Source organism: Meleagris gallopavo, chromosome 26, assembly GCF_905368555.1.
Source record: "Meleagris gallopavo chromosome 26, MGAL_WU_HG_1.1, whole genome shotgun sequence".
NCBI lineage: Eukaryota > Metazoa > Chordata > Aves > Galliformes > Phasianidae > Meleagris > Meleagris gallopavo.
In genome coordinates, this window is record NC_139429.1 from 3,676,653 (window position 1) to 3,701,366 (window position 24,714).

The 24,714-nt window shown below is 49.4% G+C and overlaps 1 protein-coding gene across 1 annotated transcript in view; it reads right to left on the reverse strand.

Annotated features, from left to right (window-relative positions):
- Positions 1-24,714, reverse strand: part of GRIK4 (glutamate ionotropic receptor kainate type subunit 4) — a 124,447-nt gene that overhangs the window by 38,736 nt on the left and 60,997 nt on the right. Inside the window, exons 3-7 of the mRNA XM_085209238.1 lie at positions 14,875-15,039; positions 9,700-9,797; positions 6,995-7,160; positions 3,781-3,959; positions 1,229-1,282 (exon numbers count right to left, since the gene is read on the reverse strand). Coding sequence (XP_085065364.1) covers positions 1,229-1,282; positions 3,781-3,959; positions 6,995-7,160; positions 9,700-9,797; positions 14,875-15,039 — 662 coding nt within the window. The remainder of the gene's footprint in view (positions 1-1,228; positions 1,283-3,780; positions 3,960-6,994; positions 7,161-9,699; positions 9,798-14,874; positions 15,040-24,714) is intronic.

The following is a 24,714-nucleotide window of genomic DNA, read 5'->3' on the forward strand; positions in this document are numbered from 1 at the left end:
GTTGTACTTTCCAGCACCACTACGTGCCTCAAACATGCAGCGTGTGCCAGGCAGGTGTTTAGTGGGATGGAGACTCCGTCCCTCACCAGCTCCATCCCTCCAGGTCCATCCCTGCCTGCCCAGTGCTGGCTACAGGTGTGAGGATAAATAGGAGCAGTGCAGTTCTTTCATGTTGGACTGATATTGAGCGAGGCTACGACCTATGGATTAAGTGCTGGGCAGCAGCCAGAACGCTATTAGTTCTGCTAGGCACTTGTGGATTTTTCCTTCTTTTGTATTTTTCTCTCTTCTGACACCTCTCCCTATCCCTTCTCCACTCTCCATCCCAATTGCTCCCCAGGCTTTCAGCCCCTGCATTTCTCGCCTTCCCCCTCCCACACGTTTGGCTCCATCCGCTGCCGTCTGTCTCCCACCCAAACACAAAGCGTGATTCAGCTCTCGGCTTTCCTGGCACACACACACCCTGGCATAAATATTAATAGAAATTAGAGAGTATGACTATCATTGCGAGTTGGAAGGCACCTCTACTGAATCGCCCAGCCCGTCCTGTGTGCCCAGGATCCCACCAGTCCCCAGTAAGGGCCGTTCTCCCTCTGGGCTGAGCTCTCCCCTCACTGCTTGGCAGCCCGTTCAAGCCTGCTGCAGCAAGAGAAGTTTCTCCGGTGTTTATTTTGGGTTTCCCCCTGCTGCTGCCTAAGCCCATTACTCCTTGTTTAGCACAGCACTCAGGGATTTAGCCACACGATCCCCACATTAACGTTATTAGTGGCTATAAAGCCAAATCACCAGGGGCTGTGCTGAAGGCATGCCCACTCTGCTTCTCCACATTTATGGCTCCATCCCTCCTCCGCCTTGCTGCCCGCCCTTCTCCCCATGCATCGAGCAGCCTCTGGCACTGATACCTCCCCCTGAGAACCTCATTAGGAGGCATCCATCTACTTCTTTCCAAGGACCCCAACTCCCATAACATGGGCTCCAACACCAACCACATCTCCAGACTCTGTTTCACAGGATGGAGTGGGGCTGCTGTGCACCAGTCAGCTCTCACCTCCTGGAAGCCACAGCAAGCCTTGCCTTCCTTGATGCTGGAGATTGCAGAAGGACTGCAGGGTGACTGCAGAGGCATTGCAGGTAACCCCTCCACCCCATACTCAGGCAGCTTTTCCCCAAATTCTCATTAACATGACTCAACACACACAGCCAAGAAAAGCCAAGAAAAATGTCTTACCAGATTAGTGAAGATATATGTGTAATAGGCAGATGCCATTCCCAGCTCGGCTGCCTGTGAAGGAGAGGAAAGAAGATTAGACCTGAGCCTGGCAATCTGCAATCTCAGCCCCAGTAGGGCAGACAGGGCCAGATTTGCTTTCCCACCCTCACTACCACTGTTGGGAAGGCTGGAACACAACAGCACAACCTGATCCATGGGATTAGAGTCCAGCAGGTCCCAGCCTATCTGGAGGTTCCTGGTTTTATTGCAGGTTTTGAGAGGAGAGAGATTAGATGGGGTTTATTTCATTGTTAATTGATGCTACTTCTCTCCTCTTCAAGGATCAACATAATGAGGAAAACTTTTGAACATGATTTTTGAACATAATGAGGGAAAGCAGCAGCTGAGAGGGCTCAGTGCTTATCTCCTTTTGCTACAAGCACCGGGATGCAGTGAGCAAGACAGTGAAAGCTCTTGTGGAATTACAGAAAAAGGACAGTCAGTCGTCTCAGTGGTGGCTCCCCCACAGGCATCAGCCAGATTTGGACTCCAGTCCTGAGAATTAACTAACATGGATGAAACCTAGCAAGTCTGACAGTTCTCTAGAGTTTAACCAGGGTTGTGATGGCCACAAAAATAGAAAAGAAGAGGGTAAAAGTGTATGGGGATGCAGGGAGAAAGAAGATTTTTCTGTGGGATGATCTCTTCTAGAGACCACAGACCAAATTACTGAAGTTATTTTCCAAAATTCAAAATTCTTTCTAGACCAGTATTTGGTTGGTGGAACAGATGCTCAGCATTAATCTGCAAATCCTTCTGAAAGCCTGTGTTTCACTGCCAAGCACAGCTGGCCTCAATTCTGCTCCGGGACCTTGGCAAGGCGGTTTTCCGATCATCCCAACCACCTGGAGGCACTGGAGGCAGCGAGGGACCAATGGTGGCTTTGGCTACACGCTGTCCCCCTGTCCCTTGTGCAGGTGCCAAAATGGAATCAGCAAAGCCATTTGGCCAAAAGAGCACCGTGACTCCACAGCAGGCTTTCAAACAGCTTCCCAGACCACTGCCTCATCTCTGAACCCCCACACAACAAAACGTGGCACTCGTGTCCCTCCCTTCTCCCTTCCTGGGGATAGCGATAATGTCAGCTCTCACCCTGACCTACTTTGAAGTCAGAGCCTTCGATTTCAAGGGCAGAAAATCAAAGCAAGCAACAAAGCATCTCCTGCAAGCACTGCTCCCATCACTCACAGCCGCTCGGTGTGTCTGCTGCCAGGTGGGCAGTGGGACAGGTTGGTAATAGAGGAAGCAACCATGTGTCTCCCCACCATATGCAGAGGGTGAGACACGAGAAATGGCCATTTCTCTCGTTGTCCAAAAGGTCTGACATAGTACTCTCAAACTGATGACATGTTTCTCCTGCTTTTGGCGACCTTTGGGCAGGATGCACCGATTCACCGTGACCTCATCCCCATAAAGAAAACATTTTTCAGCTTCCCCAGATGCAAGAGGCAGCTGCATCAGAAGCTCATTATTTATTACCTCCCACTCCTACAATCCTCTGGCCAGGAAGACTACATTACATTTTACTGAAGTGCTGAAAAATCACGGCAATCTCTGACATCTCTATCAGTGGAAGGAGAATACTCAAGCACGGAGGAACTGCAGGTCTGCAGGAAGTCACTATAGCAACAGGCAGGGGACAGCCTGCAGCTGCCAAGCTGCATGCTCCTAGTGACATGGGGACTTAGAAAAACCCCAAAGGCATGGAGGAAGAAAACAGCTCTCAAAAAAAGTCAGGAAGGGAGCCCAAAAAGTACCCCAAACCACCTATTTAGAAATGCAAAATTGCAAGCAGAAGAAAAAACCTTCCAGAGGGGGAAAAATAACAAAAATAGCTCTAGCAGTTTCTGCTGGCTGTCATCAGGGATAAATCTGAAATGGTGATGAAACTCCCCAATAACATAGCCAGGACTTCATGTATAATGCTGCAACAGCAGCCAAGGGGAGACCCCACTGCCTAGTTCCTGCTCTGATTCAAAGTACTCCTTGTTCCTTCCAGGACGTGGGAAACTACACCCAACTTCAGGCTCCATCTGGAGCCACTGCTCAGTTCTGAAGTAGGCTATCAAAACAAATGCTAAAAACTGCAGCGAGAGACCATTTAAAAATAAACACGATTAAAATAAAATCTCGGTTAATAAGACAATAAAAATGGAAGTGAAAAGTTAGGAATGTACTAGGAAAAAAAATAAATTTTTGCACCAATTGAATCATTTCAAAGAGATCAGCAGCCCCCCAAAGCAATATGATGGTACCAGAAGCCATAGGCATGCACCACCAATCACATCAGCTCAGAGCAATTAAACCCTTGCTTCTGTAGGTACTGTCCTGAAAAGAACAAGCAAATTATCTTCCCTAGAAACTCCACCAGTGGCAATTCCCCTCTCAGCAGAAAGCATTTCCAGTGAATTGTTGTGCTCCATTATCACACAAGACCTGCACGTGCATGTTCATGCACTCTTCACACTGTACGTTGCCCAATGGAAGCAGCAGCATTTGCAGGCACCCACCTTCTGCAGGATGGTGTGGGACATTGAGGCGTTGGCATGGACAATGATGGTGGCTGTTTTGTCATCTCTGATCTCTTTGAGGAGAGGCGTAGGGTCCCGGCTGTCATCCAGCATCCGGACTGAGAGCGTGTCCTTAGAAATGAGGAACTGCCGAAGCAACTTCTCTAGGTTTAAAAGGCCTTCATATCACAGGGAGAGGAAAAAAAAATAAAAAAACAGACACCTTGACGTTTTACACCTGGTTCAAGAAGCACCTCTCCGGGCCCTGCAGACAGCTCTGGAAAGACTGCAGGTTGGCCCTGGGAGCACTGCAGGATGAGATCAGGCCTCCCCAGGCCAACTTGGGCCTTCTAGAGACCTACTTGGGCCTCCCTAGGCCTCCCCATGCTTAACCAGGCCTCCTAAGGCCTACTTGGCTCAACCCAGGGTTAACCAGGCCTCCTAAGGCCTACTTGGCTCAACCCATGCTTAACCAGGCCTCCTAAGGTCTACTTGGCTCAACCCAGGCTTAACCAGGCCAACTAAGGCCTACTAAGGCCTACTTGGCTCAACCCAGGCCACAGCCTTGCCCCCCTCCCCCACTGCTGGTTGAGGCTTCTCCCAGTCAGGGCTCCTTCCAGGCTCTTTTGATATCTAACAAGACCACCTGCTGCGGCTTTTCTTATTGAAGAAAGACTATTTGATATATTCTTTCTCTTCTAGGTAGCTGCTGGTTTTCCTCAGGAAATAACCTCCTCTGTCAACTTTGATTGACCAGAGACCACGAGATTTAATCATTAGCAAAACACAGGCAGCACACATGGTCATACAGTGCAAAAGAAGGAGCGCAGCTGGGGTGAAGGAGGCTGGAAAAGCAGGGCTGGGAGCAGAACCCGGGCCTGGCTGATGTGGGATCAGAACCAGACTGGGCCTTTAGTGCCACATGGGATGGAGACTGGAGAAAACATACAGAGCGATGTGATTAGCACAAGTCCTGCTTCCAGGGACTGCCTCACAAAGGGAACAAAGCGGTGTTAAAAGGTAAAGATCTGAGATGAGCAGCCTCCCCTTCACAGCGAGAGGCTGCCAGCAAGCTGTGCATTGAACTCCTCACAATGCATTTGCCTCTTGCATTTTATCCAACTCCGGTAGGAACTCAGCAACTGCACAACAGCAGCAGCCCAGACCTCACCTGAGTACTGCTCAGCATGCTGGTTTCAAGTGATCAGTGAATTTGATTCTTTGATTCGCTTTTCATCTCACTCCACACCTGCAAGGATCAGCCAGGTTGCTATGAATAGTAGTCCATTGGACACTTTGCTTGCAGCTTGTCCCAGCAAGACATGCTGCCGCAGAAGTCAGGAACTGGGCAGACCCAGGTCCCGGGGGCTGCTGTGTGACACCGACTAACAAATCTGCCTTTGCACCACAGGCCTGTCTGTTCACCAGCTCTGCTCGTGGGGTTTGTGCTGCTGTAATACTTCACTCTCATGGACAGTTCCTATTTCTGCCTTCTGGTAGTCTGACCTTACAGAGCTGCTCTTATGATGACCACCCACACCAGTAATGGTTGCCTTTTCAGGTCAAGGATTCTGTAGAATCCCACAGACCTTCCAGGCTGGGAGCTCAGAGCAATTCACACACAAGCGTATTATTCCACACCACAGAGAAACTGAGTCGCATAATCTTATTCTAGTCACCACTGTGTTCCACTTACACTGGCCTAACTCCATTGACTTTGAGGTCATATTTTCCTTCCACCGGAAGAAATGACAATCAGCCCACAGAAGAAGGATGCGACTTCTTCCAGTGACAGCACGAGCATGACGGGATAGGACCCAGGAGTCCCATCACACAGCCCAGCCCTGTACTTAAACCAAAACAGCTACGACTTTCCCTCCTGGGATCTAAATAATAACATCCTTCAAAACAAGACTTCCTCACTGATGAGCAGACAGCTCATATGCTCCCCTTATTAGCCTCCAGAGAACCTTCTGAAAGCCCTGAGTGCCTCCACTTAGTCGTCTAAAGCACTGTGCTTAGGAGCAGTGCTTGCCTTAAGGGAAAACGAGGGCTTGTGCTCCTACACAAAGCTGAATCATGCCCTTCTTGCACTCTGTAACAGTCAGAGCATGGTGTGCCTCAGTCCTAGCTAAATGTAATGTAAGAGACTATTTGCATTATTTTAATTGCATAATTTTGGGTCAGGTCCACTACAAGGGTAGATCTGAGCATGTCCACTGAAGGCAATTTAATGACTTACAAACACTCAGGATGTCGTTTCCCCAGGGTGCATAAAGCACAAGGAAAAGGCAAACACTATGTTATTCCTTCCGACTCTGTGTGGAAGTCTGCCACAGCAGTGGGTCACTGGCACAGCTGTGGGGGTGAGGTTTGCCCAAGCCTGTTCAGGAAGGATGCTGCCTTTCCTACAAGCTTAGCCCCCCACCAGACACTGCAGAGCTCTCGCCTGGGTCCCAAAGCTCCCTCTGGACCCATGTGCCTTCACAAAGCCTCTCTTCTAGGCTGGTTTGGATGCTTAACTCTAGTGCTAATGAATCTGGCTGCAGGGGAGCAAAAGAAATGTAGTTTGGAGTACTACACATCAGCTACCTGCCCGCTGCCTTACAAGAACATAGCATACACTTCAAGCACTAGGATGTAGAGCCCGCTCCTGCCATGTGAGAGAGTTATGCAGAGCTAAAATGGGCTCACTGAGGTGAATACTCCAGCATCCAGATGCACAATTACCAGCAGATGTATGGCTGCAGAGCCCAAGAGGGTGTGCAATGTAGTGACTATTAATCAAGTCCTGCTTTTAGGCCACCAACTGCACGTGGGTTTGGGAGATATATTTCAAAAACTGATGCTTGCCTAAAATAATCTCCAGAAACAAGCTTAAGCCTTTTTTTTTCCCCTTCCATTTCAAAAACCCATCTGTGCAAGCAAAACACTCTTCAGATTGTCAAACAGAAGGCAGACGAGCCTCTTCCCCATCCCCATTCCTCCTCCAACAAGCAGCTCTGTGGGGCAGCAAGGTGGGACGACTGCTCTGCGGAGCTGCTCTGCCCAAAGAGGCCCCACGATACAAACCCCCAAGCAGCGATGTAGCACAGCCCTCAGCTGCCACGCACCAGTCACCCTACTCTTCCTGCAGCAAGCACCGAGCACGCAGAGAGAAACAAAAAGGCAACCAGGAGCAGAAGGGCCACTACCCATCCTGGGAATGACTTACATTCAGCTTTGGCACAGATGAGGCAGGCAGTGGTGCAGTTAAAGAAGTTGAGGATTCCTGCCACGGCCACACTGATGTCGGTGTTGCTGGGATGGAGGTTGAGGGTGGTGAAGCGCTGGAGCTGCAGCTTCAGGAACTCTTCCGGTGCCACTCTGAAGTGAGGAACCTAAGTAGGGAAGAGGAAGAAGGAAACAGAATTAAGAGAATAGAAATAAAAACAAGTAAATTTACCATAAAGGACCTTTGGTGTGAAATGCACAGCATGCAGAAAGTGAAATATCCCAATAAAACTGCAGAAGCGTCACTGAAGTGAGGAGAGGGGGGCGGGATCTGTGCAATAGCAGAGGGAAATAATTATCACAGCAACAAGAAGCTGCGGGAAGGAGTAGATCAGGAAAAGTCTTGCTGAGCCACTCAGAGAAAGGCAGTGGGGTTTGTGATTACAGCACAGGAAACCATTCTGGATGAGTTCAATGTAATTAGTCTGGGTACTAATTGTAGTCAGGCCCACCCTTCATTTTGGGCTCACTGCCTGGGTGAATACGGAGGATGCTGTCAGGCAGTTGTACAGCCCATGCTGCTCTGTGCTGCCCATCCACCTCTGCCTGCAGTCCCATGTGCCACCAGGTAATTAGGAAAGATGAAGGGAGGAACAAGATGACCCTGCTCTGGTAAGGCTCAGGAGAGAAAGGAACAGCTGTGGCAGCCAGAAGCTTTGGGCTTTTTTGATCAGCAGAGGCAACAGGTGGTCATACAGCACACAAGCTCCAGTCGAGCCATGGCCCTGAGCTGTAATAACGTTATCATTAATAAAGCAGAGCAGGAGCACAATGCTGCCTGCCCTGAGCCCTGCTGTAACCCTGCAACGCAGGAACCTGGGCACCAGGGTTCAGCCAAACAACGACAGATAATGGCATTTTCTTTTTGCAGAGTGAATTATTTGGAAGATACTGAAAATAGAAAGGGAAACATCTGCTTCTGTTTCATTAGAGGACTGTCAAGTCCTGTTTTCTTCCATTATTAGCACTTCCAGAAACTATCATCCCGTGCCTCCGATCTCTCTCCACTTGGGAAAGGCCATTAGTATGTTGTGATGGCTGCTGTATTGACAGCATAAACTGTTTGGTTAGCGACAGGAAAGTTAAAGAGTAATAAGCTGCTCTCTGCCTTGACTTCACCCTGCAGCCCTCATCCCAGGCTCTGCTGCAGGGACAGGAGCAGCCCGTAAGCAAATTCCCGTAAGCAGAGCAGACAGGGCAGATCCAGCACCAGCCTGCTGATCACTCCTGGGAGCCAGATGGAGCCGCTACAACAGGGATGCAGCCACCACCTCATGCTCAGCCCCGAGCCACCCCTCTTTCCCCAGGGCTTGGTCCTCTGCACCACTCCTCCCTGTGCAGGAAGAAATGAAATCTGGAAGGAAAGGCAGGAGATGCAATGCAGGTGCACCTGCCAGCTTTCCCACAAGCTCCAGATGAGCACAAGGCCAGGCACCCTCCAGCAGGTGCACCAGCAGCACAACCAGGATGCTCCTTCCGTCACCTGGCAGAGATCTGGAAGCACAGTGTCTCTGGCTGTTTGCTATATTGCATTTAACACAACAGCACCAAGTGATGCTCCTGCGATATAAATCATAGGGAGTTTCTGCAAGTTTACATCACTAGAAGGGCAGCTGGGATCAAGCTCAAGAATCAAATACCTTAGAAGTGTACTAGCACTCACCTTTCATTTCTGAAAAAGAGACTTAGATCAGAGACTCAGTTTGAATGTGAATTTTAGGGGAAAAACACTTGCAATCTGTTACTGCAGAGCTGCCTTTACCTGGAACGGAGCACATGCCTGGGACGTTTAACTGCAAGAAGCACTACAAAATACACTCCAGAGACTCATCGTGCTGTAGCCCAGAGCACCAGCACTCACAGGCCTCCTCTATCTCCTCAACACTTCTGATTCTCATGGAACAAAGGACAGCACTCATTTGTGAATGCAAGTTATTTCCAGCACTCAGTTCAGGCACTCCCCTCGCTTGGAGGCTCCAGAGAGCATTCAGTGAGTGGCTCAGATGTTATCTGGCTTTAAAGGGATGAACTATGAGAAGGGAACTCAATTTCTTCTCCCGTGAGCAGAGCTGGATCAGTGTAAGACAGTTCAAGGCTTATAAAATACTAAATCAGGCACGTAGTCTGGACACAGCTACGAATGGCTTGCATCAGTGCAGCAGCAGCAAACAGAGAAGAGAGCAGCCTTCCAAAGGGATTCCAGGGTCTTTGCAGCCCTGTCAGCAGAGACATGGCTCACATTGGTGCTGCACGTGAGGGAAGCTGAAGGAAAAGGTGACAGAGATGAAAGCAAGGACAAGGAAGGCAGAAATGAGAGAGGAAATGGAAAGAGAAGAAGCTGCAAGAGTGCGAGCAATAAGGGAAGAGGTGATAAACCAAGCTGTCAGCTCTGATCATTAGGAGGCACAGCGGATCACAGGGAGGACTGTGCAGCAAACAGATGACTCCAGCAAGGCACCTCTGCCAGAGATGTCCTGGAGTGCTGCAGGCAGGTTGCTGCCCCCAGCTAAGGCAGGCAGCATCCCTGCTGCTGGGACACAGGGACAGGGGACACAGGATAGAGGGAGCTGCAGAGGGTTTGGGGAGCATGAAGGAAAGGAGGGGGGTTTGGCATAGACCCACCCAACACGGGACATGTCCACTCACCTCTTTCTCCCCACAGATATTGCTGATAATGGAACTGGAGGCCGGGCTGGAGGAAGGCCCCAGGACGCCCACCACCCCTTTGGGAAGGATCTGGCACACTGTGGGCACAGAGAGAAGAAATTGCATTAGAATTCGCCCTGTTCCAACTGACAGAGGCAGCAGCACCTGCCTCACTTTGCTATATATACACACAATATACTTATTCCCTGCCTTCCCTCAAATCCGTCTGCTCCGATACACAGCCCGTGACTCCATCCTTCCCCAGCATCTCTGTACCCCATCTCAGCCCTTCCCATGTCCCATATCCTCCTCTCCAGCTCAGAACAAGGGTCTCTCTCTCAGAACTTTCCTTTTCCAGCCCCACCTATTGCTCTCCAAGGGCAATGCTAAGCAAAGTTTATGGAAGGCACTAAATGCAGCAGTGACCCAGCTACAAAGCACGATCCAGCAGCAAACAAACTTGTCTGAATTTCTTCCCTCATCTTCTGCAGAGCTCACTGGCAATAATAAGGAATCACATTACTGTTTTTCATTTCTGTTTTTTTCTAGCAGCAGTTAATCTTCTGGCTTCACGCCACCAAGGTTAGCAGAACAATAAAAAGGCCCTGACAAAATGAAGAAGTTAAATCTCTTTCCTCAAGCTTCCCGGGTTAAACCGCAACCTTTTGTCCTTTTAATTCCCAGCACAAATTCAGCTGAATGGCGTTCCCCCAACTGCCCCAGCTGCAATCCTTGCCACTGCATCACCCAGAAATGCAGCTTCAGAGTGCTTGGCAGCACATTTTCCTGTAAAAGCTAAACCAGTGTCTCCAAAAGCTGAGATTGTGAAGATACTGCTTCTTTAGTATTGCACTGCTGGTCCGCCTCAGAGCGGTTCTTCCTCCAGGCTGACATGCTGGACAAGATTCTGTACTGGCTGTAGAAAGTTAGATAGGTTCAACGGCTGGGAAAAGATACTGGGAAACTTCAAACCAGGACATGTGTTTTGTAGCAAAGAGAATTTATCACCAGGACTGCCACACTACAGAACAGAGCAGGTTTTCTGTCAATTTCAGGTCTCTAAATCAAGGCTGGATGTGAGATGAGAGATCATCATGTGCTCGGGATTTTCTGAACCAGCGAGCTACGAAGCGCTCAGCAAGAGAACACCTGCAGCTGTTTTCTGCAGATCAGATCACTGAGGTAGCATTAGATGTCAGAAGTCTTCATGGCCTCGTGGCTGGGATACGGAGCCACAAGCTGAGGATTTCATTTGTCACTCTGGGCCTTTCCATAGAATCACAGAATGGATTGGAAGTGACTGTTAAAGGCCACCCGGTCCCATTCCCTGCTATGAACAGGGACACCCACAGCTCCACTGGGTGCTCAGAGCCCCCTCCCCTGACCGTGTCTCCAGCAATGGGGCACCACTGCCCTGACTTCTTACAGAAGTGCCAATGACATGCAAACACCTTCTCTGGGGTTTTCCTTCCCCCCGTGCTCTCTCTCCGTCCACCATCTCAATCTCCTACAGCACACAGACAATACTTTTCTGTGGCATCTTCAAAGGAACACAGCACTCACTTTTTCTCCCTGCTTAAAATTTTATGAGCACTTATCCCTCTTCAAGAAAATCCTTTCAGATGAGAACCCCAGCGACCTGCAAGCCCTGCATGCTGCCTCAGCAACGCGCACAGCCCCGCTGGGTGCTTGGCAGAAGGGGATGAGTGCTGCTCAACCACAGGTCATCAGGGCCAGAGTCCTGGGGTGGAATTGGTTGTGGGTGCAGGACAAAGTTTGGCGAGCACTCGTCTTCTCATCTGAGAACAAAAATCAGGTTAAGTAGCCATGGCAATGGAGCTGCAACAACTGCCAGCAGAAAAAGAACCCGCTCAGCCCTCAGAGGCTGAGGCGTTCAGTGGAATTAAAGGAAATGAATGGAAACAAAGTGGAGATGCCCAAGGCAAAGGCCTCGGCTGTACTGGGAGAGCTCTTGTAATCCAAACACATTTCCCATTTCAAACATTACCCGATGCTGTTAGCCTCCCCAGGGAGACGAGGCAGAACCCTGCTGCCGTGCAGCACTCAGACACATCCATCCAAGATCCTGCCTGGTCTTCATGGATCAAACAACTCAAAACCCCAACGGACACTTGGCACCAAGATGACTTCTTGTGCATGCGAAAGCTGAAAGCCATCCACGTGGGTGCACTTCCATACTCCCTGAGCATTACTCATTTCTTGTGCTTTTCCACGGTCAAAGATCAACATGTACATACACACACATTTGGTCACAGCCACCTCCGGGGGCTCAGGGCACTCCAGAAGCATTTACCCAACGTCTCCCTGAACAAATCCTGGCTGTGTACAGAGCACAGCATCTCCCTCCCTGCACTGATCCAGAGGCTCGCAACGGCACGTACAGACTTCTGCTTCTAATTGAAAATAAACGAGCAGGGAAGGCACGCGATTACCTCAACATTTCCATGATTGCAAAACATATCAGAGGATCATGAATGGCCGGGATGGGCTTCTCATACAAAAAATGCCAACTGCATAAACAGGCAATGCTATGGAGCACCATTCATCCATCCTACCAGCAACCTGCAACCAGTCCCACAGCTAGAACTGGCTTATAGGTGAAATCCAACAGGATCACACAACTGGTGGGATCAGCACATCTGGGCCAGCATCACTGGGTGGACATGGAAACATTGGTGTGAATACACAGAACTAAGAACCACCTGGTTGCTCGCTATGCTGACCTGCCCCAGGATCATAGAATCATTGGAAAGGATCACTAAGGATCATCAAGTCTGACCATAAAGACATCTGGATAAACAATGGAATGATGCTTAAAAGATGAATGCTGGCTGCTCTCCCTGGGCACTGAAAGCAACAGGGTGTTTTAGATAAAGACACGTTTAATGAGCTGGTGTAGGTCTCCATAAAAGACGCTGAAACGTCAAACACAGACTGAAAGCAAGCTTTGCTTCTAATGGGAAAACAGCTTTCACTACAAACTCATTTCAAAACAGAGGACTTTACAGATGTCACTTATGGGAACAGTCAGTGTTTGTCTTCATTCACATCCAAAACTGAAATAGCAAACCATGCATGAATGCGATTAAGACTGACTCATGCTGTACCTGCTGCAGGGAGCATGATGCTGCAGTCCCTCACAGTGAGATGCACTGAGTCAGTCCAGGGAACAGAGAAGGGAAATGGCTCAGTGCTACGCTAAAAGCCTTTCTCACAGCCCTAATTGCACACAGGATCACTGATGGGACGTCATAGCTTCGCTCCCGGAGTGGTCAGCAAGGCATGCAGGCTGCGATAGTCAGGGATGAGCTCAGAGGGTGAGCTTGGAGAACAGTATGATTAAACAGCTAACTGCTCTGCAGTCGTAGGTTGAAACATCTAAACTGCTTTTATTAACGTGACGTGTGCTAACAAATATCAGTGGCATGTTAAAGCTGTGAGGTCGGATATTGGAGAGCTATGGAAGTCCTGAAATCTCCGCGAAGGGAAGGGACTCTCCTCCGCCAGCAGTATAAATCAGGAATAACTCCTGTGACATTAATAGCAGAGTCGCACAGAATCCAGATTTTTCTTTTTGTAAGAAACGCTCCAAGATGTTTTTCCCTCTGAAAGAAAGGCAAATAACATATTGCAAAATTCTGTGAATTCTCACTTTACCAAAATCAAATTGTTTTGCTCCACTTTCTACTCCTTATACACTTTAATCAAAGTAAAGAAAACAAAGAAAATCACCTTGAGGTAGAAATTCAAAATGGAAAATTGCCTCTTCCTCGTTTATCCCATTATCCACCTTCTCCCCAAACACCACACTCGCTGCAAACAACCATTTCTTGCAGAATACTTCCCCCTCAGCAAATGGGTATTCTGCTTGAAAAACGCTCCGACAGAGCAATCCCTGAGTGATGGCACAAAGCAATCCGGCTGCTGCTTTCTGCAATCCCTCAGCCAAGATAATCGCAACACCGCGATGAGCAAGAAAGGGAAAAGAACGGACTCCTTCAAAGGCACAGCGGGGTACGGCAAGCCGGCAGTGCTCTGCTTTCCTAGCAGGGTGCTGGGATGGCTTTGGGGGCAAACTGCAGACAGCCTGGGGAACGCAGACCGCCCCATCCCTCCTGCAATCCTACAGGTGACCCTGCAGCGAGACGGGGTTTGCGCTGATTTGAGCAGATGGGAAACTGACACAAAGAGATGAGGGATCCGAAAGGACGGAGGGCTGCTTGTTTTAAGCAGTGCTGCATATGGCGGTTCCATCCAGGCTGCTTCGCTGGTTCTATAAATAGGTGCACAGGTACTTACCGAAATGCACTTTATTAACCGAACGTGTCTATAAATAATGCAAACACTAATTGAGGAAATGGAAGCGCAGCCTTCCCGGGATGCTCTGCGGATACACAGCCCTGGAACCAAGAGCTGCAGGGAAACACATCTAAAATCCCCGTTATTCAAACGATTCCTCCAGCTTCTCCAAGACCACAGGTAATTAAAAAATACGCAGCCCTCCTCTGAACTCAATGTTGTCTCACAACTGATCCTAAAAGGAAGTTATCATATCCCAAAGCAATTTTCCCTCTTAAGGAAGAAGCTACTACAGATCCTTGTGGCTTCTGTCACTCCCAGTTGCTCTGTGGGATGGAATCCATCGAGGATGCTTTACTCATCATTGTGCTGTTAACACGTCGGGCATCGCCAGGATCACCGACTGCAACGACCTGCTTGCACGGAGGGATGTTACTGCAACATGGGAGGCGGCTGCTATTCAGAAATAGCTCTTTCCAATCCACGGGACTTCAAACACCACTTGAAAATTCCATTTTGTGTAAACAAATCCACTGCCAATCTACAGCACCGAGAAAGCCATCATGTTAGCTGACACATGGCGTTCCGCAGGGCTTTAAAAATAACTTAATTGCACGGAACTTGCCCAGAGTCTCTTATTTGCACACCATCAAGGAGCATCACCTCCCGTATCATTGCTTCTGCTTATTGACACACAGATTAAGGAAAATAAGTCGTCCCAGGCTGCTGAGCCAAGCGATAGCAATGCTGGTGGGGGACCTGGTGCCAAGCCTACAGCAGAACGACACTCTGCAGCCTAAGCAGCAGTGGGTGGCAGAGTCCCACGGGGCAGGAGCAGCCCTGCAGGGTACTCACTGGTTTCTGCCGTCTCATACTCGCTGTCCCTCAGCAGCTCGAAGATGTCCACCTCCACCTTGGCCTTCCCCAGGCGCTCGGGCGCGCGGTTGATGCGGTTCTTGGCCAGGGTGATGGAGAGCCGCTCCCCCCGGCTGCACTCCATGGGGTCATCCAGGATGGCGGCTGTGGGAGGCAGAGCACAGCGGTTAGGCTTGGTGGGGCACCCCACATCCCATCACGTCCCCAAACCCCGCACTGCAGCAGCAGCACCGTGCTCCTGCCACATCCTCCCTCCCGTAGCTTCGCCCACCTCCAGCTCTTGCCAGACACGTGGGTGTGAAGTCTGCAGCAGCGCTGTGCTACTCACGTTGTGCTGCCCATGCTGCAGCCCTCCTGGAGCACAGCGCCCAGCTGCGCCCTGCAGCACCCGCCTGAGTGCTGCCCCCCATCCCAGCGCACAAATAATGAAACAACATCCCCAAACAGCCTCGTTTTATTCATGAGGAAGCGTTGGTACGGTGCCGAAATCGGCGCTGATAGCGGGAGTATTTCGGGAAGCACGTGGGCAGCCGTGGGTGGGAAGGGACAAATATTTTTCAAACAGAAAGCACTCGACTCCTGAACTCAGCTCCTGGGCCCACCCACTGAAAGCTGCGTTAGGCAGAGGGAGATGGAGAGTGGGATTATTTTTATTACCGTGACGGAAGGCAAAAAGCGATCGGAGCTGAGCGTAAATCGCAGTGCTGGCACTGCCCCCACAGCTCCGGGTACGGGGAGGTCTCCTCCAGGACACTGCTTTTCCCTATGGGCTGTGCTGGGGGTGTTAGAAAGGCACCCATGGCCACATTCCCTTCGTAACACCACTCCAAAGGGAGCAAATGCCATTCAGAAGTGCAGTGTGAACAAAGCACAGATTAGTGGGGCTCTGCTGGTCTGCGTGCTTGTTAGCGCCTTGAAATGCACCAGTGCTGTTTTCTCCCCATTTTCTTCTTATCCTCCTTTACCCAGCTCTGCATTTTTCAAACTCGGAAGCATGCAGAGCCCATTAGAAAATGCAGGAGGGACTGCAGCAAGCCATAAGTAAAAGGAAAACTATCTGCCTTGTGGGGACAGACGTACCTGGACTCCAGGATGGCGTCCGAGCTGTCCTGTTATCCAGACGATTTAAGGGACAGCTAAGAAATTCACCCTTCTGCACTAGAAAACAAACCTCACGGATGGTTGCCAGGTACCAACAATGCTGGCAAGGCCCACACCAACCCAACTGCAGCCCAATGCCTTTCTCCCTGTTATATGGGAACAGGGCCGAACCAAGAGCCAAGAAAGGATGCAGCAATGCTTCTTGCGGAGGATGTGCAGATGTCTGGGTGAGCACCACATAACACCACCGCTATCTGCAGAGCTGGGGCCGTTAATCTTGGTCTCATTATTCAGAAAGGTTGTGCTTTTCCTCTGAGGCCGGGAGCATGGATGGCCAGATTTCAGATGTTGATACGGTCGGTGACCATTTCCAATTACAAAGAAGTTGGGAAAGGAAGGTGCCCCAGCAAGCAGCTCGCTTTCCAGGAAAGGGTAAAGCAAAGCTCTCGTGCTGCCGAGCATCGCAATGCCTTCAGCTGCCAGGAGCTGACCCAGCAGAATGGAGGGGAGCGGCGTCAGCGCTCTCACACTCATTATTCTGCACTTTAGAGGCTCAGAAATCACAGCGCCGGACAACGCCTCCAAGCGCACGCTTCAATCACCAGTTTCTAAAGCTCTCTTCAACTAATGCATAGTTAACTGTATTTTAAAATTGAAAGAGTCGAAACTGAAGCGTTTCAAATAATTTCCCCAGGTCACCGAAGCACAAATGTTTGCACAACGATATGATGTCTCTATTCAGGGTGTGTGGTTGTTACTGGGTTGTGGGTGGGTTTTTTTTCAGTTTTCCTTTTGGAAATATGGAAAATTCCTTTTAAGATGAAAAAAAAAAAAAAACAACCCACCCAACTTATTCAATTCTGGTTGGATCTGAGCTTTGCGGCTCACGCTGGGGACAAACCTCACAGTGCCACCATGGATGGTGGCACCACCACAACCCACCGACCCCATAGCAGCGCTCAGTCATTTTGGGAGTCTGGTTAGCGTTAACTAAACCTTAAACCAGTCCCCAGGATGGACTGGGTAATGAGATGAAGCTAATCTTTATGCATTAGACCTCGCGGATGGAAAAGGTCCTTTAAAGTTTGAAAAAGGTTGGTTTTAAAACTTCATGTCTTGGGACGCAGCACATCTAATAGCGGCATCATTAAGTATGAACGAAAATCTTTACATAAATTCTCTTTCATCTACTCCTGTCTATTAAATATGGGAAGTGGCATCAAGTACGTCTTTAATCCTGAAAACTTACAGCAAAGTCTTTGAACTTTGTTGGCCTCAAAAATCACTTCTCTGTTTCCCGTCATAATAACATCCCCAAATCTCGACTGCCTTCTCTATGAATGATGGGGAAAATACTGGGAGGATGGGAGGAGCAGAGGGGATGGTGATGGATGCCTGATGAGGGCGGTGGGATCCCACAGGGACGGGGAAGCAGCCTTAGGTGGGGGCAGTGGGGAGTGAGGTGCTGAGATCTCCCAGGAGGAGATGGCTGGAGATATCTTATCCCATGGGATGTTCCAATCCTGATGGATAAATTTCCTTGTTAGAATAACAACTCCTATTCTCGATCACATGCCCAGGTTTTCCTTGCAGCTAACACAAAGCCCACCAATGCTAGAGGCTATAGACCAGAAGAGTTCATTGCTTTGGACAGGCACTGAAAGTAGCCAGGTTACAGTTGCTCAGAATTCAAGCGTGAGTGACTTCTCAATTATAAATCCCATCAAGCACAGATTTCAAATTAAACACTCCAAGTGAAGGACTGAACAAGAACCAGAACAAGGAAAGTGTTACTGGGTGCAGATACACACTGGTGGTGCTCTCTGAGAGCAGCTCCATCACCTCTCCCAGCACTCACCTGCCCTGTCCCCACCCCTCAGGGGCACACAGACAGAAGAGGGGCAATGAAGCAGTGATGCAATTCCTTAACCCCACAGCATGGGCACGCTTGGCTGCACCGTGGCATCTCATTGCCCTTCAGCAGAGCACAGCATGACGAGAGGCCGATGCTCTCCTCTCGCTGTAAGGATTCTCTCCAGGAGGACGAAGGACACGCGTTCTGCTGAGCAGCTCAGCCCCGCTCCTCAGCACAGAGCTGACGGCAGACAGGCAGTGCTGTCAGCGGTGCTCTCGGCGATGCAGACAGCTGTCTTCTGCAGCCAGGCTCTGACACAGCAGCTCGCCCTATTAGCCAGCTCACAGACACCCAGACCCAGGCTTTTCCCCTCAGCTGGCTCTCAAGCAGTGCTACAGGAGCACAGTTTCCTCCCCCCTGGTGCAGCACCGCTCCGTCCATCGCCCACCACCACCCAATGAAGCAGCATTCATGGAGCAGCTCCGTGGGGCAGATGTTATGAGGTGCTTTGTGCGCTGCCACAGCAACCTGCTCTCAGCTGACCTTTCCCTATTAACTTCATTAACTGTGGTTACATTTCCTCAGATGCTTTTCACGCCATTAAGATGTAAAGCAATGCTCAGAAACGTAGCTGCCTTCTAGCTCTGGTGTAGGTTTAGCAAAGCCCTGGCTTGGCAGACACAGCCCACAGCCTGTCCCTCCGAGGCAAAAAGCCACAAAGTCACCGACAGAATTTCTCTGGTCTCTCTTCTGACAGGTTAAAATCACACCCCCAGTCTCTCCCACTTGATACTGCAAGCACAGACTTCAAGCTCTCCATATTCTACTCCCATCGGCCAGACACAAACCCAGCCCAGTCCCAAACCCATGAACCTCCAGACCCAAACTGACCACTGACAACTGCAGAATGGCCACAGTTTGCTCTGCTCAGCACCAACCCTTCGGGCTGCCACTACAGGGAGCGATAAGAAATGTGCAGATCCCCATCATGGGGTGCCAAGCTCGGCTCCAGCATTGGAATGGGTGGGATTATGTTTCTGTTATCAGCTCTGAAGTGCTGCTTAAAAACAAAATCAGGAGTCGTCAATACGCTGTCCCTGAAAGGAAGGAGGATCTCACTGAGGAATAAGGAAAACTAAAAACATAAACTCTCTCCTTCACAGACAAAGGGATCTGATAACGTCTGTCTGATCAGGGGACCAGAGGGCTATTTATTGCTCTTGGCCAACATTGGAAATCTGCATTTAAATGGAGCTTCCCTCTCATTTCTGCTATCCAGAGAGAGTGAATTCAGGAGAGAAGGGGAAGGGAGATGTGATAAAAACAGCTCAGGGCTTTAGTTCCTCCTGCTTGAAATGCAGCCTCTATTCTCTTCTTTAATAATTGCTTTGTGTACACAATATCAGAATGGCATTCTGTAGGATGGCAGCTTCCTGCAAGACAGACGCTGCTCTCTTTTCCCTTCCCCAGCATGGGGACAGCTTGCTTTGCATCCCAGCTGGCACTGTCCCTCACAGGTGGGTCTCCTCTCCTTCTGCACTTTATTGAGGAGATGGGAGCACAGGGATGAGGATGGGGACGAAATGGAATTACCATATCCAGATGTGAAGCTCTCTTCTTGCACAGGAGCACGGCAGCACACTGAGCCCCCGGCAAAGCACCCAGTGCTCCTGCTGGTTTCTGCAGAGTCGGGTTGGAGGCACGTGCAGCTGTGGATAAAGTCCTGAGCTGCGGATTCCAATCATGCCTTTGTGCCCTGCTAAGTCCTATTTAATCCCTCAAAAAGCCTGTCAAGGGACTTTCCACGAACGGGGAGAAAAAAGCAGGGAGAAGTAAAGATGAGTGATTTCACCTTTCTGAGGCGTAGGTGAGGCTGGGGCAGAGGATGAACAGTCGTGGGGGGGTGGGGATGCTGGAGGCTGTGGGTGGGCCAGGTGGAAGCACCGCCAAGATGGGCTCCAGCCTCCATGGGCGCTCATTTCCTCCACATCTTTCCAACCAGACTGCAGTCTGCCACAGAATTCCAGCTCCTGGATGGACATTTCCCCATACCCACACGCAATTGCTATCAGTGCCTACATCTTGTTGCCTTAGGAAACCAGCCCAAAACCACTGACGTTTGGAACGTGGTTTTCTGCCTGTCTTCTGCTTCAGTAACGCCAAGCTGAGTTGTGCTTCAAGAAGAAGAATTTCAGCCCATTTTTGTGGTCCCCGGTGACCAGCTGCAGCTGTGGTTTTCAGGAGGAGAGCAATGGGAAGCCCTGGTGGGGCCAGCATGCTCAGCAAGCCCAAGAAAGGAGAAAGATCTTAATTAAGTCAGTGGAGAGCATCAATACAAGAAAAACAACCACACAACCCCCAGGTGCCACTGCCAGGCGAACAAAAAGAATGACAAAGGAAAAAAACAATGTGTAAAATCCTAAGCTTAAATATATAAAGAAAATAATAATAATAAATCCAACAAACAAATGGGAAAAATCCACCCGGATTTACGGCTATCATCACAGAGAGACGGCAACGCACAGCGTGGCCATGGGACTCAGTGGGACAGAAGCTGCAGACCCCCCAGTGACACAGGATGCTTTCCTGGTCACATACACACCATAAAGCATGTCCTGTACCTACAGACAGATCATCACAGCGGCACAGGGCTCCGTCCCGGGGGTGGCTGTATTTCAGTGGCAGCCAAGGCTGTTCCAGTGCGCACACAGCTCTGCAGCACTCTGGGATTTACTGATTGACAGCGACGGAAGGAGAGCAACATTTCCAACACTGACACTTTGTGGATAGAGCCATTTCTCCAATCTCCAGCACGCTTTGGGATGACAGGGATTTGAGGTCCCTCTAAAGCCAACGGATTCCATTCATAGCAGTCAGGTATGGAAAAGGTCTTTCATGAGCATTCTCCCGTTAACCCTTCCTGGGATCTTTGCACTCTCAATTTCCTCTTTTTTCTGCATCTCCCTCATTTGTAGGATGCTGGGTTTTGGCAGTGCTTTCTGATTTCTCCCCAGTTGGCAAGCATGAGTGCACTGCAGAGGATGCACAGCTCAGACCCAATGCTGGAGCACAAAAGTGCCAGCCTTAGCCCTGGACTCCCCCAGCCAACTGATTAACACTCATTAACGGCATACACTGGGACAGCAAACAGCCTTGGATGGAACCCCAACATCAAAGTGAGAACCAGAAAAAAAAACCTGCACTAGCTGAGAGATCTGGCGTTTTGCTTTCACCAGTATGGGGAGCTTGTAGACATTTTGCACCAGTTCTACTCCTGTTACAAACCATTACCCACTGCTGCTGTTACAAATCTCTAAGACATATATCCAAGGACAAGGACCCACCACGCTGGGTGCAGATATCAGACATGACAGCGCCTTTAAAGACAGCAGACAGACAAATGATGGGTGCGATGACTTTCATTCTCTTGTGATGGATGGAGAACAGAGGCACCAAGAGATAAAGTGTCTCCCCAAGGTTTTGCAAGACCACACGGCAAATAATCACAGTTAATGTGCCAGAAGACTTCAGAAGCTCTTCTCTAGCACCTTTTTATTTAGTGCCACCGCAACTTGGCACTTCTGCTTCAATGCACAGGCTTCCACATGCATCGCTGCAGCCACGTGAGTGCTGTTAGAGGAGCTTCTGGGAGAGGGAAGCTCCAGGAGAAGTGGCACGTTAAGAGGAATGCGTGAAGATAAGGAGCAGGGTCAGGGGCTGGCCTCAGCCTGGATGGAAGATGCAAACTGCTCAGATTTCGGTGTGCAGGTGAGCAAGGGAAGAGTGCAGCCTATAAGCAGGAGATGATCACAGAAATGGGCAATAGTGAGAAAAGGCAGCACTGGAGACTTCACCCCGACTGCAGACAGCCCAGATGCATTAAGCTCCATGGATGAACTCAATCCAATTACAACACGACACTGGAGCCCTTCAGGAGAGTTTTCATCTCTTTGTTTTACTGTCGAAAAAACAACTTTTCCTGCTGAGTCACAGCAAAATGAGATGCTAAAGAGCTGCCACACCAGATGTGGAAGCCCTTCAGATCCAATTTCCATCAATCTACACAGACTCTATTTATTTATTTTTTGCCACTCAGCCCTCACCAACTTAATAGGTTACTTTAATGTCTTCCTGCCTTTCCCCTCTGGTGTGCTCTGCTCAGTGCATTTTCCCCCTGGCTTCTGGATAGGAGAACCAGCCAGGGATTCTCTTTCCCTGTCCTCCGACAGCTTTCCCTCCCTTTGCATCCCTCTTAAGAGCAAACTGCTGCTTCATCTAATATTTGCTTGCTAAGAAAATGATGATATGTTAATGCAAAACTGCTTTTTCTCTCTGCTCGTGCACAGCATGTCCTGCCTGACCCCACATCAGCACCTGTGCCCCTTGAACCACTGACTCAGGATACCCCACGAAGCCAACAACCACAGCCAAGCATGCTTTGAAGAGGCCAAGAAGCACCTGGATGGAGGAGGTTCAAACCAACAGAGATCTGCAGGTAACGTGCATCAGTTACAGTGCATTCAACTCTCACGTGGATGCTCATTCAGAAAAAAAGCAACTCCACTTTGTTGCAAGATTATTTGCCGAGACTACAGAGACCTGAGGTTTCTGAGCCTGGAGAGGTGCACACTAATTCCTGCTGGAGACCTCATGTGGGGTGACAAGAGCTGCCTGGAGAACCACAACAGGAAATAACGACAATATCCTTAAACATTACTCAATATACCCCAAAGAATCTCTGAGGTTTCCATACACTGCTCTTCAGCTGTAGGAAAAGAACAACTTTTAGGCAAACATCTTTTGCTTTTGGCTTGGGAGCTCATTACAGATTCCCCTGCATCTGTGCAGCGTGGAAAAGTTTTAAACACGATGCACAGAAGCAGGAAAGGGTGAAGAGAAAGGAAGGAATTCAAGAGGCAAAGATAAAGCAGAGCTGCACAGGCTGAATGAAACCAGATCCAGCAATTCTTAGTAAGCAAATGACAGAAACCCAATGGCAAGGCTGCCCAGGTTCCCACCAGATGTGATGGAAGCAGCCCCTTGCTAACGAAGGAGCAGAAGGATATCACCACCCAACAGTGGGTCATGGATGAGACGCCACCAGCACCAGCCACACTCATCTTGTAAAGCAGAGTGAATTACATCCCCTGCAGTTCGTTATGATGCTTCTTAGAGAGGGTACTGAATTAGTTACATTAACGCAGCAAGGAGCTGGATCAGGTTCCCAGTGATAAGCTTAATTAAACAACACAGTTATCCATAGGCTGTGCTTTATGTTATAAATAAGCAACATTCATGTTGATTAATTAAATCAAGTCATGGTTCAGATCATTAAATCCTCCTACTTCTAACCATCTTAGTGAGGAGCTGAACCCTACACAACATCTCGACATCAGCAGGGCTGGCCATGGCCTGGAACATGGGCAGAGCTGAAGGGAAAACCCCAGTCCTAATGAAACCCAGGGCAAAACTTCACCTTGTGAAACTCAACAGGGAAACCACGACTGACCCCTTCTTTCCCACTGTGCATCAGTGATGCTGTGATGGGACCCACCTGACACGTCCACCAATGAGCCCATCCAACGGACCCATCCAATCCTCCAAGAATGATGATCAGCCCCTTCAGCTCTCCCAGCCTTTTCCCGTTTTTCTTAACACAATCTGACCAGATTGAGAACTGACTAATAACAATAATAATAAAACAAACCTCATTTACAACCAGATGCAGGATTGGAGCTATTTCCTCCATCTATTCACTATCCCAGAAATTGCCTTTTAAATGGATAACAATGATTGTGAGGGTCCAGTTATTACCTTGAAACCTCACATTTTGATACATCCAATGTTGTTCTCGTCTATAAATAACAGTTATTACTGTAAAGTGATTTTTTTCCCCCTCTGTATTTCCCAAGAGTTCCTGCAGGAGATGGCAAAGAAAATGGGTTCCATTAATACTACACTTAGGCCCTGTTGCTTTTATACTTTAACTCCCATCATTAATCTTCTAATGTGTCTTTAAACAAATGTCATTTATCCCACAACTCTCTGGCAGCTCTCCCTCCCTGTTTTCTCCCATCCCTTTCCCACTATCCTGCACTGCAAAGTGGGAGCTCTTCCTCCCCTGACTCATCAGTGGGTGTTGTGCTCCTGCCAGGCAGGGAGAAGCATCTCAGCTCTTTTGCAGGCAGTTTGCTGGCAATTACAAGAGAAACAGGAGAGCCCACCATCAGGAAATACACATCTGAAGGAGCTGTGCTGGGAGGATGGCTGTGCTCCCCCGAGCCCTGCAAGAAGGATCACAGGATGACTTTGCCACGAGGTTATTCTGCACTAATCCTGGGTGCAGCTCACAGAGCCGGTCCTTGGGCAGGCTCTGAGCACGGGGAAACGTTGCCTCTGGCACGCAGCATCCTCCTTTGAGCACACTACAAATGCAATTGCCAGATGCCACTTTTATCTGATTTGATGACGATAAACAAGGCTGCTCTTTTCATTACACACTCACAGGCCAACCAAGCGTGCATCTATTGCTCAGGTCCCTTTGGAACAGCCCATAGCCCTTGTGGCACGTATGGCAGGACCCCATTCACCATTTGCCAGCAGTAAGAGGAGCTTACTGCCATTAAGCCCTGTTCAAAGAGGAGTTCATGGGCACAAGTACAGGAGATACACTGCGTCCTGCTTGCAAGGTCTGCGTAAAAACACAGCACCCACAAAGCCTTCCCTTCCCCATCCTCACTCGCAAGGAATAATCAGCGATGGCCCCTCATCAAGCAGCCCCTCTATACACTGCTGCAACAGTGGTGGATCCCCCACTAAAAAATTCATTATCATAAACAAGTTAACAGCAAAACCAAGCCAGA